At 42.6% G+C, this 18,868-nt stretch overlaps 1 protein-coding gene across 3 annotated transcripts in view; it reads right to left on the reverse strand.

Moving 5' to 3' along the window:
- Positions 1–3,026: 3,026 nt before the first annotated feature.
- CHST11 (carbohydrate sulfotransferase 11) overlaps positions 3,027–18,868 on the reverse strand; it is a 270,178-nt gene continuing 254,336 nt past the window's right edge. For all 3 annotated transcript variants that reach the window (XM_057486453.1, XM_036891206.2, XM_036891205.2), the window contains exon 3: positions 3,027–6,899. In XM_057486453.1, the coding sequence (XP_057342436.1) occupies positions 6,045–6,899 (855 nt within the window). In that variant the 3' untranslated portion in view covers positions 3,027–6,044. The remainder of the gene's footprint in view (positions 6,900–18,868) is intronic.

An 18,868-nucleotide genomic window follows, 5' to 3' on the forward strand; every position in this document is an offset into this window, starting at 1 on the left:
GGCGTGGCCACAGTGTGCTGACAGAAATGTGGGTACCAGCTGTTCAAAGCTCAGAATTGCACCTAAAGAGGGATTCCTGAGTTCTGTTCTCCACCAAGCCCTTGGGTTTCTGCCCCTTCAGCTGCATTCTTGGCCAACGGTTCCTGGTCTTTCTGGATACCACGACTTTTTGAGAAAAAGTTTGAAGTGACTTTGGGGGCTGACATGGAATTACCAGTATTTTCTTTATTTTCTAATATCAACTAACATCTATCATAAAAATTATCTGAATACCAAAAATGTAGGAAAGACATAACTTGAGAAAGGAGAGCTCCTCCCAGGAAAGGACCCTTTGGCATTAGTATGCTAATGATTCTGTCCCCTGGTGGGGGATCAGTACTGAAGCACCCCGGCCCGGCCCTGACCGGGTTCTAGGCCACTGGCTTCTTGGTTTCTGCAGCTGCTGCAGCGAGACAGAGAGCAGCGTGGTACCTTCAGACATACTGACTGACTAGCCAACCACCAAGAGAGAAGTTCAGTCTCACTCCGAGGGAAGTAAACTAAGATGGGGGACGTCCTCATCCAGCCTTGCTTCTTGCTTCCTACTGGCCTTTACAGCATCCCAGTGAGGCAGGGGCAGGCCGCGGCAGTTATATCCACTTACCACGTTAAAAAGGAAGTGCACTTTTCCATTTAAGACAGCTTAACTCTGGACATTTCCCAAGCAGATAGCACCAGAGCAAGGACAGCAATGACACCAGGAGCTGGACGGGAGCCAGGCCCCTGGTGGTGACAGCCAGCTAGTGAGTGGACGTGCTACAGACCGTATCTGGCCTGGGTGAAAAATGGGATATATTTTCTAATCCAATATTTTCATGTTAAATGTTTAGATAATACATTTATAGAAATTAGAATACAACTTTGAGGACGATGCTCTCTTTGGCAAAGTATAAATAAGTCGTTTTATTAGTAAAGCTAAAAAATGCCCATCAGTGGAACTTAGAGAAACTATGTGGGGGCATCAGAAAAGGAATCGCTTTGGAATTGGAAGACTGGGACTTGATAGGCCTGCAACTTCTGGACTGTGGACAGTCAATTAGAGACATGTAGTTCATTGCCAAAAGCACGGGCTTCTGAAGGCACATCTACCCGGGCTTGAATACTGGCTTTTGCATACCATCTTACCTCTCAGACCCTCTGTTTCCTTATTTTTCACATGGACGGTAGGACTGCCTGATCATGGAGGGCCTTCTAACGCATTACTCTGCAGTATGGAGACAGAACAGGGATGAAGAAAGCTTCCATTCATCACCGAACAGGAAGAGTTCGGATCTGTGGAGGTCTTTACCGTGGCCAAGACTGACACTGGGGTCTGCACCTCTGCGTTTCCTGCTCCATCCCTTGATACACTTGAGCAGGGCCCCCCACATGTGAAGGTACACAGCCCACCCCACATCTACAGTCTTTTGTCAGTGAGCCATGAACAAATCATACACAGAGAGAAGCTCCTTTTTTTCCCTTCAATTTAATTGAAGTTACTTAGAAAAATAATCAGGCTTGAATGGCTTTTCCTGGAGGAAGGCTCATGGACATGTCTCGCTTCTGTTGGCGATGTGAAATTCAGCTTTCCTGAACAGTACAGTAAGATACAGGGAGAGTTTTCTAAAACAAGCCCTCTACTGCATACAAATATATTTAAAAAAAAAAAAACCAAAAATCACACTCCACAAAGATGTCAAATTATATGTCCATATGCCATACACAGCATGCTCATAAGAAAATAGTACGGGCAGCCCCTTTTGTACCTAGCAAAGAGTAACAGACTGAAATTCCCCTGTGAATGGCCAACGGTCAAGCTGGATATAGAAGTTCCTGTTGCCTGTTCACAGGGTCCAGTTGGTCATGATGGGAAAGGGGTGGAGGAAATGCTGGTTGCGGGAACTTGGGGAAGCAATGGGTCAGTCCTGCTGACATAGGAGCTGGTGAGGAAGGATTCTGGTCACCACGATCACACAGAATGGGCCATCTTAGATTGTGTGTGTGTGTGTGTGTGTGTGTGTGTGTGTGTGTGTGTGTGTGTGTGTGTGTGTGTGTGTGTGTGTGTGTGTGTGTGTGTGTGTGTGTGTGTGTGTGTGTGTGTGTGTGTGTGTGTGTGTGTGTGTGTGTGTGTGTGTGTGTGTGTGTGTGTGTGTGTGTGTGTGTGTGTGTGTGTGTGTGTGTGTGTGTGTGTGTGTGTGTGTGTGTGTGTGTGTGTGTGTGTGTGTGTGTGTGTGTGTGTGTGTGTGTGTGTGTGTGTGTGTGTGTGTGTGTGTGTGTGTGTGTGTGTGTGTGTGTGTGTGTGTGTGTGTGTGTGTGTGTGTAGGACCGGGCTTGCCAGGTTAGAGCGGGGACCTCCCTAATTGCTACCTCAACACTGGTCCAGACCCTACCAGCTACAGGGGCCAGGGACTTGCTCTTGTTCTGGGATCTTTCTACCAGTAGGGGTAAGACCCCTACTGGTTCCATGCCTTTGCCACCAGGGGGGCTGGTCCGACTGAAGTGTCCACTGCCCACCGCTCTCTTGTGGGATCCAGATCCTGAACATGCAGGACGGAGAAGCCCACCTGGTAGGCAGGTGAAAAGGAAAGTCCCCTCTGAGACACACAGGTCAGCAGACTCCCTTCTTCCCAGACCAGCTGGGGAGTCAAAGTGGGGGAGGGAGTCTGGAGAAGCTGCAGGAATTCAAATCCTGTGGCTAATATTCTAGCATTTTACCAACCAAAGGGGAAAGGTCAAGCAGGAATGTCCTTGTCAATACTACCCGAACTGTACCTGGTTTTGAAAACACAGCAGCACCTCTGAAAAGTGGCTTAGAGATGGGACATCTGCCTGTACTTTTCTCCAGCTAAGCATGCAATAGAAAGCATTTGCAAACAGTTCTCTTAAAACAAAATGAAACATGAACTTTTGTTTCCCAGGCACATTTTTACCCACGGATTCTTTTAAACCAAGGACACAGGATAGTTTCTACATTCTGCATAAGCACTTGAATCAAATAATTTTTTAAAAAAGTTTTTATGCCCTTAGAAAGTAAAATGAGAATGCAAACCATGGGAAAGGGTCCCTCACTGGAGAACCAGACTGATGTGTCATGCCCTGAAGGACAGTTCTTCTCACTTGAGAGAGAGAAGACAGATGAAAGGTGGAGATCTGCGCTCAGCACTGAGCGAGCTTGAACAACTGATTAAAGATGGAAGTGGAAACACAAAACTCAAGAAACCTATATGAATTTCCATTTAAAACCAAAAAGCGCATAGTGAACCATTCCAAACCATGGAATTGAAGAAGCAGTCATCAGGGGTCCGGCTCCCTCTGCTTATATTGAGCCACCTGAAACTCAAGGACTACAGGGACCACTGGGTGGCCTTATGCCCCACTGTCTCCCCTCTTCCTCTGTCCACACCACCTCCTTGGGGAGGGATGGAATCATTGCCCGTGACAGTATCCAGGATCAGAACCATTGCACTTAAGTGAAAAGTGAAGTAATTTGGTAAAGTAGCTCTGTTGCTATAAACCAGATGGAGATGGTGGCGCTGGTTTTTTTGTTTTGTTTTGCTTTTTTTCGAGAGGGGGTTAGGGGAGCAATTTTTATCCTTAAAGACCTCAGATGTGCTAAATCAACCCAACCAAAGTTATACTCCACAAAACACTACCTCTGTGAGATGACCTACAAAATAGAGTATCCTGGTCATGTAAGTTCAGGAAATACTACCAACTCAGTGTTCTTGGGGATTCACAATACACAGCATGTGTTCAAGGCTCTGAAAAGTCCTGCAGAAAGGAAACTGATTTAACCTTGTTCCCAAGGATATCTGACCATAACACCCTTTTCTTGCATCACACCAACCTGATGTCACCTAGAACCTTTGTTCTGTGGAGCGCCTATCAGGAAATCGTGGACAGCCTGTCTCACTAGCAGAAGCCCTATTTCTGAGGACAGTGTCCCCTGCCAGGTAATAGAGTCCAGACTCCCAATTCCAGGGACAGCTGAGGTCTGTCACTCGGTGAAATACATGGCATAAATCTCCACCATCAAGGGTATAATCGCCATGCCCCTCACGAAGGGGAAAGAGCTTGGAAGAAAGTACACAACATTTTATAAATAGCTTTGGCCACCCTCTCCAGTACACACCTCCCTCACATTCAATAACGTAATTTCCTCAGTGAAATGCGGCAGCTGCTATTCACTGAGCTGGCTGTGAGCTTTACAAAACAATTCTAATAGTTTCTGTGAATAAATTATTCATTTTTTTGTTTGTTTAGAATAGTCTTCTCACCCCTTTGCTATATATTGCATCAAAAACAAAAAACAAAACTTACCCACACCCCACCCACCCCATTATTGGAACTATTATTATATACAGTATCTGCTACCAACTCATTCACTAGCTGTAAGAGGGATGTGGCTCACACTTTAACCAAGGCATCAGAAATGGCTGGAAATGAGAAGCATGTGCAGGTGTTAATTAGCAAGGAACAGGAAATGGGAGATTTCCAGCCTTCCAGAGGAAAGGGGGCATGGATTACCATCATGGAAGGCTGCCCTTGCTGCTCATGCATGGTGGTTGCAAAGGTACCGATGGTTGCACAGGTGCCTCAGGAGGACTTAGGAAGGATATTCATGTGCATCTGTGTACAAACAGTCCACCTCTGACTTTCATGAGGGGTAGAAATGCCAGACCACTGCACATCCCTGAACGGATGGATGAGTGAGTCCTGCCCATAGCATCTCACTGGCTTACACGGCAGAGTGTCTACACATGGCAGAAATCAACAATTCTACAAGCAGACACAGATGCTGGGCTGGAGCTGGAGATGACAGGAGGAGGTACTTGGTGAATACCCCCCCCATCCAAGGCTGACATCACTAAGTCACAGCGCTGTTTCACGCTGGGCCTGGCCAATCTGTTCTGATGCTTAAAGCAGACGCTACCAGGACTTTGGGGTTGGGCACACGGTAGGAAATGTTTTTGTCATCTCTTGTGCTGGGCAGTGAGCCTGGATTCCTCACCAAGTGAAGTGGTCTGCTCCAAGCATGTGGTTTTCAAATTTGGGCCATCAGAAAATGCCAATCTGTAGGGGTAATGGTCCTGGGGTTGTTCAGGAATAGTCCAAACCTCATGTTCAGCTCAGAAATATCAGGGGTTTGCTAACTGTCGAGCTGGATACTTTGTGTCCATGTAAAGCTTCTTGAGGCCTGAGACTATTGGTTTTGTTCAATGCTTTATCTGTATGGCCTAAATTGAGGCTTAGCATAAGAGTTGATCAATAAATATTTGTTGAACAGATCAACAGCCACTTTACCTTCATCACAACTGGCACTGCCAGTTAAAACTTTCTGTAGGAAAGCCTATTCTATCAGACTGCTGATTCTGGTGGAATCCCCCACAACCCCCACCCCCAAAAAACTACCATCAGCTCCCTCCTTGGGATAAAAATCACATTTCTTCAGTGCAAGGGACTTTGGGTTGATTGACATTGGTTTGGAATCAGTCCCTTGCAAAGGTGCCTCCTTCTGTTTCTAGCAGAATTTTAAGAATGGTGACATCACTAGACTTCACAATGGTTACCAGCACGCAGCCACTCAGCGAGATGTTAGGAAGGAGAACACTCGGGCCCCCAGGGGAGCTGTAGCAAGCACAGAATGAAACGTCAGTTTCTTCTGCAAAGCCATGAGAATATTGCTGCCACAAAAAGAGATCTATACAGAGACCATGTTTAAATAACTATAAATAATATTAATTAAAATTTTTGGGATGCACGATTCATGGAATTCACCAGAACACAAGGAAACCTTTGAGACAGTGTTGCAGTGTTTATGTCTAAAAACAAGGACACCCATCCTATTCTCCTGCAAAGACAGCTGTCCTTCCCTATTAAGGAGTTTAAATAATTCTCACTATGCTGCTCGCAGCATCATCCCCAAAGAAACATTAATTTACAAAATAACCCAATATCCATATAATTCTTTTGACAAATAAAAATCTTAAATTAAAAAGCATGATTCTCTCCCTCTCCCCACCCCTTTATTCCAATTTCAGGTAGCTTGGCACTGAATAATTGAACATTAAAAAATCAAGTTTGTAGACTTCGTACAGCTGCGTTTGGTGCTCTGAGCTGATGTTCTGGAAGAACTCTGTGGTCATTTCATCAGTAGTTCTCGTAGACTTGGCATAGGTGGGGAACTTCAGGTAGCTGCCCACTCCTGCCAGCTGCAGGACGTAATTAGAATCCTCTTCCAGAGTCTCGTACTTGCCCACGAGGTCGTAATGGATGTGGCACGGGTGGCAGAGGGAGTAGACGGTTTGCCAGTGTTCGTTGAAGGGCTCCTCACGCTGGGTGTGTGGGTCAATGAGATAAGCCACAAACTCTTCGAACTTGACGTCGTCCCCTTTGCGCAGGGCCTCCTGGGTGGCGTTCTTTCGCTGCCGCTTGACGATCTTGGTGCCGTATCGCTTGTGGAAGGAGGTGTTGTACTTCTGGGTGAACTTGTTGCGGTAGGCTGACACCAGCCTCTCGAAGGGCTCCCGGACGAACAAGAACTTCATGTAGCTTTTCAAGCGGTGGTTGATTTCTGGGATGCTGTACTGGTTCAGGGTCTTCAGGTTGGCCGAGACGTGCGCCTCGTTGGCCGGGATCTCCATGGGGTCGCTGTACTTCCCCCGGCCAGTCAGGACCATCATGAGCCGCTTCCAGTTGGTGCACGCCACCTTGGGTACGTAGCAGTAGATGAGCTCGTGGTCCTCATCCACCACCAGGTGCTTCAGGTCGTTGGGGGTCAGCACCCGCCGCTTGCGGCTCATGGCGCTATTGGCCCGGCAGGTGTCTGTGACCTGGTCCCGCCTCATCTGGTGCAAGACGGCCGTGCTCGAGAGCTCCAGCTGCAGAGGGGATACAAGAGCGATCAGAATCAGTATTTACGTTGGGTGTTTCCACCTGGCCACATCCACAACCATGACGGCCACTGCAGGCCACCATGGCAGCCGGCTGCAGCCTAAATGGCCTCTCTCCATTTCTAATTCTCTATCGGCTGTCTCGAGCGCTTCTGTTCTTTGTTCCACCATACTTCCCTTGTAGAGTAGTAATAATGATCCACTCTGTAAGGCAGCCATCACCCTATCCATGCACCCTCTAAATGCATCTACATCACCCTTTCCATGCACCCTTTGCATTTTTCTAGAGCTTCATATATGCTGTTTTTCTTTTCTTTGTCCAACAACCTTGAAATGCCATTGATTTATTTAACAACACCAAGTACCTGCCAGTGTGCCAGGTAACACGCTCCCAGGCACTGGGGATATAATCGTAAAAAAGTACAAGAGGTAATGCCCTCATGGAGATTCTAGTCTAGCTGGAAAATGGGAACTGAGGCTCAGAGAAGTTAAGTCACTAGCTTGAGATCCCACAGTAGGAGTCAGAGCCAGTATTCACTGAGGTATGCTTGGTAATCAAAGATGGCCACTTTCCACTCTACCCTGATACCCAGTGCTCCCAGCAGGAAGAATGCATGGGGAGCTGCATCTGATTCATCTATTTTAAAGCAAGGGGACCCAATTTTCTTACAAGTCCGTCATTGTGGATGCCTGTTGCTTTTTTGCTTCCTCTGGTACCAATGCCTCAGTTTCCCTCTGGAAACCTGCTCTCCTCTGTTCCCAATCCCCTTTCCTCCCGAGCTGCTGAGCTGTGAGAATGGCAGCCTGGAGTTTGGGGATGGGGAGGAGAGCTACCATGCAGGGAGAGCTGCCCCGAGACTGAAGGGTAGAGAGGAAGAATGAGCACAAAGGGAGGAATTCCCAGTGACATCACCTGTGCCTACATCAGCACGTTGCTGAAACCAGAGACCCAAGTCCTGGGGTTCTGTTACATTAATTAAAATATTTCTTTTGGGCATCAGGCAGTTTGAGTCTGGATTCTATCACTTGGAACCAAAACATGGACGTTTGAGCTTTTCCTTTCTGCTGTGTTCACCCACTGACCCACCTACTGACACATTCATACATGTGTACAGATGTCACAGTGCACAAGGCACTTTGCTCAGGACCCTCGGGAAATACATCCTTTTCCAAAAGGGCTCACAGTCTAGGAGGTACCAGGGCAGAGAGCTTGTGGCCTCAGCAGGGGCCACAGAGAAGATGTGCGTGCTCCTCTAAGTTCTAGGAACAAAAATTTCCCCCCAGAGACCATTCACACTCAGTTGAACCGTTCCCCACACCCATTCTGAATAGGAAACTGGGGCCACACTGCTGTGGTGTGCCACCATCTCGGTCACCAGCCCCCGGAGACTCTGAGACCCTGTTGTTGGCTTAATGCCATGCCTCCCTCTAGCCTCCTGAGTATGCAGTGCGGCTCTTCTTTTAAATACACAAGAAATTAATATTCATTATAGTTACATTATGAGCTTATCAAGCTTCTCCCTCCAGGCCAGCCTGTGGGTGGCCTTGACTCCTGAGAATGCAGAGACATCAGTGAAATCCCCCCGGCCACCTGGACAGCCAAGTCAGCAGAGCGGAGGGCCTGGGTGTGAGCCAAGAAGTGGGCCCTACATTTCCAACATGAATCACAGTCCATATAATCCTAAAATGCACAAAGGCAACTGGAAAGGCCTAAAGTAGGAATGCTGATGAGTTTACTGGGGACCTGCGGGGTACCCTGACGGCCACTGGACAGTACATTCAGAGCTCTGTGCCTGCCTCCTCTCATGGGCCCGAGATGATGATGATGGTGGTGGCCATCAGACAGTATGAGTCAACAGCGGGCAGTGGGAGGAGCTACTCTGTGTCAGGCACCACCAGAGGTCATTTAAATACATAATCTCTAATCTTTCTAGCAATTCTCTGACCTAGATGCTACCACCACTGGGAATTTCCACACTCAAGGGATGGAAGCAAACCGAGAGAGTGCTGATGCTTTGGAAATGACACGTATGAACAGTAAGGGGATTGTCCTGCTGCGTTAGCCTCATAAGATAGGCAGAAATCTCAAAGGCATCATTAGTGCCCTCCTGATGGCCATTCCCCTTTGCAATCCTACACTGTCACTCTTTCAATCAAGAAGTACAGTCTGTTCCTCCAGCCCATTGGCCCCAGTTGGCTGTGACTTACTCTGACTATTGGCATGTGGTGGAAGCAGTGATGAGCAAGATCTGGAGACTGTTACGAAGTCCTGCACTTCCCGCCCTTTGCTCTTTCTCAGATTGCTGCCAAACTTGCACCCCACACTGACCTAAGTGTTCTTCCTCCCTATTGAACATAAGTACCACCAAGTGTGGACTTTGTCTTTCTACAGCTGTATCTTCAGTGGTTACAAAAGTGCCAACCACATAGCAGATGCTCAATAAATACTGGAGGGAATGAAGGAGTAAGGTAATAATCTTTTTAGGGGAACTTGACATGAAAGTAGGAAGGCTCTTCTGTTGTTAAAGAAATGTCCCAATTGTTCACAGATGCCAGAATATATATTTTTTAATTTCAGTATCATTAATAGACAATCTTATATTGGTTTCAACTATACAAGACAGTGGTCCAACAGTTGCCCATATTAAGTCCTCACCCCCACTGGTACAGTTACTATCTGTCAACACAGGAAGATGTTACAGAATCATAGGCTATATTCTCCATGCTGTACTACCATCCCCATGACCAACTTATGTTATGATTGAGAATTTTTGTGCCTTTTTATCTTCCTCACCCACCCAACCCCTCCCCCATGATAACCACCAGTCTCTTCTCAGTGTCTATGAGTCTACTGCTATTTTGTTCATTTTGTTTTATTGTATATTTAGATTCCACAAAAAAGTGAAATCATATGATATTTGTCTTTCTCCACCAGGTTTGTTTCACTTAGCATAATACCCTCTAGGTCCAACCATGCTGTCATAAATGGCAGAATTTCTTCCTTTCTTATGGCTGAATAATATTTCATTGCATATATGTACCACCTCTTATTTATTCATTCACCTATTGATGGACCCTTTGTTTGCTTCCAGATCTTTGTTATTGTAAATAATGCAGCAATATATGTGAATAAAAGTGAATATATCTTTTTGAATCAGGGATTTTGTTTTCTTTGGGTAAATTCCTAGAAGTGGAATTACTGGGCTGTATGGTATTTCTACTTTTAGTTTTTTGAGGAACCTCCATACTGCTTTTCACAGTGGATGCACCAATTTATATTCCCACCAACACTGTCAGAGAATTCTCTTTCTCCACATCTGCACCAACACTTGTTATTTCTTGTCTTTTGGATAATGGCCATTCTAACTGGTGTGAGGTGATATCTCATTGTGGTTTTGATTTGCATTTCCTTGATGATTAGTGATGTGGAGCATCTTTTCATGTGCCTGTTGGCCATGTGTATTTCTTCTTTGGAAAAATGTCTGTTTAAGTCTTCTGCCCACTTTTTAATCAGTTTATTTGTTTTTTTGGTGTTGAGGTGTATGAGTTCTTTATATATTTTGGATGTTAACCCCTTATCAGATAAGTCATTTATGAATATATTCTCCCATAATGTAGGATGTCTTTTTGTTCTGCTGATGGTGTCCTTGGCTGTATAGAAGCTTCTCAGTTTGATATAGTCCCACTTGTTCAATTTTGATTTGGTTTCCCTTGCCCAAGGAGATGTGTCCAGGAAAAAAAATTGCTCATGTTTATGTTCCAGAGATTTTTGCCTATGTTTCCTTCTAAGAATTTTATGGTTTCATGTCTTACATTTAGGTCTTTAATCTATTCAAGTTTATTTTATTTTGATATCGTTAATGTACAATTACTTGAACATTATTGTTACTAGACTCCCCCTATTATCATGTCCCCCCAACATACCCCATTACAGTCACTGTCCATGAGCATAGTAAGATGCTATAGAATCATTACTTGTCTTCTCTGTATATACTGCCTTTCCCATGTTCCCCCCCCAACTAATCATAATGCCCTTTTCCCCCTTATCCCTCCCTTCCCATCCATCCTCCCCAGTTCCTTTCCGTTTAGTAACTGTTAGTCCATTCTTGGGTTCTGTGAGTCTGCTGCTATTTTGTTCCTTCAGTTTTTATTTCAAGTTTATTTTTGTGTATGGAGTTAGGCAGTAATCCATTTTCATTCTATTGCATGTAGCTGTCCAGTTTTGCCAACACCAGTTGTTGAAGAGACTGTTGTCTTTTCCCCATTGTATATCCCTGGCTCCTTTATCATATATTAATTGATCATATGTGCATGGGTTTTTATCTGGGCTGTCTTCTGTTCCATTGACCTATGGGTCTATTCTTGCACCAGTACCAAGATGTTTTGATTACTGTGGCTTTGTAGTATAGCTTGAAGTCAGGCAGCCCAATCCCCCCAGCTTTGTTCTTTCTCAGGATTGCTTTGACTATTGCAGTTCCATATGAATTTTAGAAGTATTTCCTATAGTTCATTGAGGAGTCTTTTGTGGTTCCATATGAATTTTAGAAGTATTTCCTATAGTTCATTGAAGAATGCTGTTGGTATTTTGATAGGGATTTCATTGAATCTGTAAATTTCTTTGGGCAGGATGGCCATTTTGACAATATTAATTCTTCCTATCCATGACCTTAGGATAGATTTCCACTTATTTATATTTTTGTTTTCATTTGTCTCCATGTATTGCTTGACTTCATTTTAATTTGTTCATTGATCCACTGATAATTCAGAAACATGCTGTTTAGCCTCCATCTGTTTGTAGGCTTTTTGTTTTCTTTGTGTAATTTATTTCTAGTTTCATACCATTGTGGTCTGAGAAGTTGCTTGATTAATGTCAACCTTTTTAAATTTACTGAGGCTCTTTTTGTAGCCTAGTATGTGATATATTTTGGAGAATGTTCCATGTACACTTGAGAAATATGTGTATTATGCTGCTTTTGGGTCGAATGCTGTAGATATCCACTAAGTCATTCTGATTTACTATGTTGTTCAGTGCCTCTGTTTCTTTACTTATTTTCTGTCTGGTTATCTATTGATGTAAGTGTTGTGTTAAAGTTTCCTAACATGAATGAGTTGCAATCCATTTCCCCCTTTAATTCTGTATTTATTTTACATATTTTGGTGCTCCTACATTGGATGCATATTTATAATGGTTATATCCTCTTATAGGACTGAACCCTTTATCGTTATGTAATATTTTCTTTGTCTCTTTTTACTTCCTTTGTTTTGGAGTCTATTTTGCCTGATACAAATACTGCTACTCCTGTTTTTTTCTCACTATTATATGCATGCAATATCTTTTTCCATCCTTTCACTTTTAGTCTATGTATGTCTTTGGGTCTGAAATGAGTCTCTTGTACAGAGCATACAGATGGGTCTTGTTTCTTTATCCATTCTGCCACCCTATGTCTTTGATTGGTGTATTCAGTACATTTACATTTAATGTAGTTATTGGTAGGTATGTACTTATTGCCATTTTATTAATTGTTTTCTCATTGTTTTTGTAGTTCTTCTCTGTTCCTTTCTTCCTCTCCTATTGTTATTTGATGGTTTTCTTTCGTGTTGTAGTTGGATTTCTCTTTTTTAATATTTTTGTGTCTATATTAATAGCATTAGGTTTATGGTTGCCTTAGAGTTCATCGATAGTTTCCTAACTATCTAATAGTCTAAATTAAGTGCATGATTGCTCTATTTCAAACACAATATAAAAGTACTTTTTATTATTCTTCTTTCTCCACACTTTATGCATTAGATGACACACTCTGCACTTTTTGTGTATCCCTTGACTGATTTTGTGTATATTTGGCTTTACTACTTTTGTTTTTAATTTCATACTTGCTTGGTAATTAATTGGTCTACTACCTTTACTGCAGGTTTATTTTTACTGGTGAAAACTATTTAGACTTAAGAACACTTCCATCTATAGAAGTCCCTTTTTACATATCCTGTAATGCTGGTTTAGCAATTCTAAATTCTTTTAGCCTTTGTTGATCTGGGAAATGTTTAATCTTTCAAATCTGAATGACAGTCTTGCTGGGTAGAGGATTCTTAGTTGAAGGTCCTTCTGTTTCAGTACATTACATATTTCATGCCACTCCCTTCTGGCCTGTAAAGTTTCTGCTGAAGTGTGTGCTGATAGCCTGATGGGGTTTCCCTTATAAGTAACCATTTTTCTCTCTCTGGCTGCTTTCAATACTCTTTCCTTATCCTTAATCTTTGTTATTTTAATTATTATGTCTTGGTGTTGTCTTCTGGGGTTCCTCTTGTTAGGGGCCCTCTGCACTTCCAGGTGTCTATTTTCTTCCCCAGATTGAAGGATTTTTTTTTTTAGCAATTATTTCTTCAAAGAGACTTTTTATCCCTTTGTCTTTCTCTTCTCCCTCTGGTACCCCTATTATGTGAGTATTCTTTCATTTGGAGTGGTCACACAGCTCTCTTATCATTCTTTCATTCCTAGAAATTCTTTTGTCTATCTGTTCCTCAGCTTTATTGTGTTCCTGTTCTCTAATTTCCACTTCATTGTCTCTTCTACTTGAAGCAATCTATTATTCATTCCCTTCACTGTATATGTCATTTCAGTTACTGTATCCTTCAGCTCTGAGAGGCTCCTTTTCAACTCTTCTATCTCCTTGTAAAAGTCCTCCCTAGATTGTCAATACTTCTCTGCACATCAGTGAGCTATATATATATGACTGTTACTTAGAAATCATTATCAGGAAGATTGGTGATCTGTGTTCATTTAGCCCTCCTTCTGGTGTCTTATCCTGTAGTTTTGTTTGGAACATATGCCTCTGCTTCCTCATTTTGTTAGGATTTTTATGTATTAGGTCTGCTATGCTTCCTGGTCTAGATTGTAATGGCTTTATGAAGAAGGTGTCCTGTCGTGCCAGAAGGTCAAAACTCTTTGCTCACCTGTGCCTGGTTCTCCTATGTGGTAGGGCTTCCTTTCTGTCTGTCTGCTGGCAGTGGTCTATGTCAGTCCACCATGGACATCAGTTTGCCTCAAGCTGGCCCTTTGTGAGCCGAGCAGTGGTGCTTCTACTGGAATTGTTGTGGGTGGGGCTGTCCTCTGTCTGTCCTGCAGCAATGGCGGTGCTGCTGGGCTGAGGGGGTGGGTGGGGTGATCGTGTGGCTCTGGGGTGGGCACATGGCACTGGGCTGGGCCACCTGTGAGAAGGAGCATTCAGAGCTGGCTCCTGCAGGTGCCTCCCCAGCTGAGCTGAGATAGGGCCGAGAAAGCTGTGAAGGCCTCCCTCTGCCTGCCAGGCAGCAAAGTCTGATGCTGCTTGGCTGAGCTGGCCAGGCAGGGGGTAGGATATGCAGGGAAGCACCTAGGGGCTGAGCTGCCAGCAATGGAGGATGGAGCATTTGGCCTCCTAGGAGTGCCCAAATTGCTGGGCTGAGGGATGGCTGGGGAAGTGCCCTTTCTCCCATGGAGAGAGCTCCATTCAACCCTCAGCCCTCTGGCACCCTTCCTATTCCTGGTAAATCTTCAGACTGCCACCTCTTCCTTGGGTCTCAGTGGGATTGTCAGGGCATGCTTGTCCTCCACAAGTGGCAGAGTGCTTCAACTCTCCCTAGTGTCCAGACCTGCGAATCACCAAAGGCTGATGCAATGTGGACTTGGATTTCCAGAGAAGATCTCCAGGGCCAGGTGTGCAGAGTTCCCAAGCACTTATTACCTCCCCACTCTGTTCCTCTTCCTCCTGCATGTGGGCTGGGGTGGGGGAAGGGCCGGATTCCTGATTGAATGTGGCTATGTGGTGGTCTGTCCTGCAGTATTCAGGTTGTTTTCAGGGTTAGTTGTCTTTGCTGTAGTTGCTTTTTTGGTGTATGTGTGGAAAGTTTCTACCTTGCATTCCAACATTTTCCCTCTCTTTGTGCCAGAGTATTTTTAATGGTGGCTATCCTAGGATGAATATTGTCCCCCCAAAATTCATGTCTACCTGGAATCTCAGATATGACCTTATTTGGAAATAGGTTTATGCAGATGCCATTAGTTAAGATGGGGTCTTACTGGGTTAGGGTGGGCCCTAATCCTCTGAGTGGTATCCTTATAAGGAGAGAACAGATTCAGAGACACACAGAGAGAACAGGCCAGTGACAACAGAGGCAGAGGCTGGAGTGATGCATCTGCAAGCTAAGAGAGCCAAGGATAGCCAGCAACCAGAAGCAGAGAAAAAGCAAGGAAGGTCTACCTCTAGAGCATCAGAGAGAGCATGGTCCTGCGGACACCTTGATTTTGGACTTCTAGCCTCTAGAACTACAAGATAATAAGTTTCTGTTGTTTTGAGCCACCAAGTTTGTGGTAATTTGTTAGGTAGCCCTGAGAAATTAATACAGGAGCCAACTTCTGTCAATAATTTTGAGCAAGTTGGTATAAAGCATAAATGTATGACAGAAAAATAACATTACATAAGAGAATATTTTTATAACAAAGGATAAGGAAAGGGTATTAAAAGTACTATAGTTAGTGCAATGTGGATGAGACTTGGGGTCAGAAGACCTAGGCTTGATCTTGGTCAGGATTCTTAACTTCCTGAACCTCAGTTCTCTTATTTGCAAATGAAGATAGTACCACCTACCTGCAGGGGTGTTGATTAAATCAAATAAGGTATGGTTCAGCATTTAGAAAATAAGATCAAGGTGAGTGCAGAATTTGGACAAGGTACGGTACAAGGTAGATGTTAATATGTATGTATTCTTTTATGTAAGAAGAAAAGTGCAAAAAGGAAGGCCAGGAATGTCAGACACATTTCACCAGGCAGGGTCTATAATTTTGTTGCAGGGCAGGTGAGTCATGGAATTCAGCTGCTATTTATTTTGAATAGGAAAATTCTGACTTTTGCCATTTCCTGACTTCTTAGCAGACATGCTTACCACCTGATGAACAGCATTCATGCCACTTAAAAACAAAAACAAAACTGTCCTAAAGGAAATAGAAAAACTAGGAAGAATATGACCCATCAATTTTGCACATTTGTATTGCTACAGACAGTTCTGAAGGCAATACAGAACTCAATCAGCAGAGAACCAAGGGGATCACCCCTCCCCTTTTACTTCAGCTCTTTTCAGTTGGAGACAATTTTCTGGCCATCTGAATCCCTAAGGAGGTAGCATGTCAGTTAATATTACATTTACAACCACAAAGCCATGAAAAATGGAAATGATACAATTGTGTCATTTTATGTCTATTGCAGAAATAGAAAATAACTCAGTGGGGCTTTGAAATGTAGTATTTGAGGTTTGTTTCTTTCCCTTTTCCTTCTCCATGGCGGTTTGGGTGGCACTAGTGTATCTGCTACAGGGAGGCACTCATAATTTCCCTCAGGGGGACTTTGAGGCATAGGGTCAAAACAATAATACCGTATTCTCAACTGTGAGGCATATCCAGGCCCCTTCTCAGAGGAGGGAATTCACCTGGGCTTCTAGTGTTGAATTTTTTAACAAAATATTTTAACTTCTTATTTTAAAATAATTTCAGACTAGTGTTAACTTATTAAAGTACAATAGCACTATAATTTGCACAAATATGAAATTAGGTATACAACTGCCACAACAAATGTAAACATTCAGATGAACATTAACCTGACAGGTGATACCATTTTACTGGAACTGAAGCCCTGCTTGGAATGTGTAATGGTATTTGCTCTGCTTCAAGGCAGTCCCTTTGCAGTATGGAATTCCTCCTCTATGTGGTACATAAGGACTCAATTTTGCCACCACTTTCTTATTTCTGGTTGTCGTAAAACCCAGCTCCTTGTAATACCACTTGACCTTCATTCAGTACAAACTCATCATTGATATATTTTCTGATTTTTGCCCATTTCTAATTAGCCCAAGACAATAAAAAGGGAGCTACATGGTGCCACCAAGACCATCAGTGAACACGTGTGCCATGATCTCATATGGCAGGATAATTTTTATAGTGTCCTTTGTCTGGTTTTGTTATTAATGTGATGCTGGCCTTGTAGAATGAATTTGGAAATTTTCCTTCCTCTTCATTTTTTTGGAATAGTTTGAGGATAGGTATTAAATATTTGGTAGAATTCTCTTTAAATGTTTGGTCCTTTAAATGACCTTCCTCTTCTTTAAATGTTTGGTAGAATTCTCCTGTGAAGCCATCTGGTCCTGGACTTTTGTTTACTGGGAGTTTTTTTTAATTTACTGCTTCAAATTTCCTATTTCTTCCTGGTTCAGTTTTGGGATATTGCATGCTTCTAGTGTAATTTACCAATTCTTCCAGGTTGTCCAATGTGCTGGCATATAGTTTTTCATAATAATATCTTATAATTGTACCTCTGTGGTGTAAGGTGCAACTTCTCTTTCATTTCTGATTTAAGTCCTCTCTCTTTTTTCCTGGAAACCTAAAGGTTTTTCAATTGTGTTTATCTTCAAAGAACTAGCTCTTAATTTCATCAATCTTTTATATTGTTTAAATATATTTCACTTATGTCTACTCAGATCTTCATTATTTTCTTCTGTTAACTCTGGGCTCTGTTCTTTTTCTCATTCCTCTATGTGTAGGGTTAGGTTGTTTATTTGAGATGTTTCTTGTTTCTTGAGGTAGGCATGTAATGCTATAAGCATCCCTCTTAGAACAGCCTTTGCTATGAACCAAAGACTTTTGAATTCTTGTATTTCTATTTTCATTATTCTACAAGTATTTTTCAATTTCCTCTTTGATTTCTTCATTGACCCATTGGTAGTTTAGTAACATGCTGTTTAACCTCCATATTTGTGGTCTTTTCCCATTTTTTTTTCCTGTAATTGATTTCAGGTTTCATACTGTTGTAGTCAGAAAAGATGCTTGGTATGATTTCAATCTTCATAAATTTATTAAGACTTGTTTTGTAACCTAACATATGATTTATCCTCGACAATGTTCTGTGTACACCTGGAAAGAATGAGTATCTTTCTTTTTTTGGCTATTATGTTCTGTATGTATCTATTAGGTCCATTTGGAGGAATGGAGGCACATAATGTGTCATTCAAAGCCACTGTCTCCTTATTGATTTTTCTGTCTGGATAATCTACCTATTGATGTAACTGGGTCTTTATGTCCTCCACAATTTTTGTATTATTGTCATTTTCTCCCATTATGTCTGTTAATATTTGCTCTATGTATTTAGGTGCTCCTTTGTTGGGTGCATACATATTTACAATTGTTACATCTTCTTGCTGGATTGAGCCCTTGATTATTATGTAATGTCCTTCTTTGTCTCTTGTTCCAGTCTTTAAGTCTGTTTTGTCTGATGTAAGTACCGTTACTCTTTTTCATTTCTACTTGCATAGAATATCCTTTTCCATCCCTTCAGTTTCAGTCTGTTTGTCTTTAGGTCTCTGAAGTGAGTCTCTCGTAGGTAGTATACAGATGGGTTCTGTTTTTTTAATCTATTCAGTCACCCTATGTCTTTTGACTGGAACATTCACTCCATTGACATTTAAAGTAATTATTGATAGGTATGTACTTATTGACACTTTGTTAAATGTTTCCTGGTTGTTTTGCCTGTCTTCTCTGATCCTTCTCTTGCCCTCATCCCTTGTGCATGATGGTTTCCTTTAGTGTTATAGTTGGATTCCTTTCTCTTTATTTTTTGAGTATCTGTTACAGGCTTTTGGTTTATGGTTACCCTGTGGTTTAATATGATGTCTTACATATATAGTAGTCTTTGTTAAATTGATGGTCTCTTAATTTGAATGCATTTAACAACACTACATCTTTAATTCCATCACCCCCATGTTGTATGTACATCATGTCTTCTTTAACACCTTTTAACTTAGTGATTCTCAACTAATTTTTAGTAACAGCTGATTGTACTACTTTTGTCTTTTAACCTTTATACTAACTTTTAAGTGACTGATCTACCACACTTGCTATATGTTTATTTTTACCAGTCAAATTTTTTCTTTTGGATAGT

This window comes from Manis pentadactyla, chromosome 10 (assembly GCF_030020395.1).
Source record: "Manis pentadactyla isolate mManPen7 chromosome 10, mManPen7.hap1, whole genome shotgun sequence".
Taxonomy (NCBI): domain Eukaryota; kingdom Metazoa; phylum Chordata; class Mammalia; order Pholidota; family Manidae; genus Manis; species Manis pentadactyla.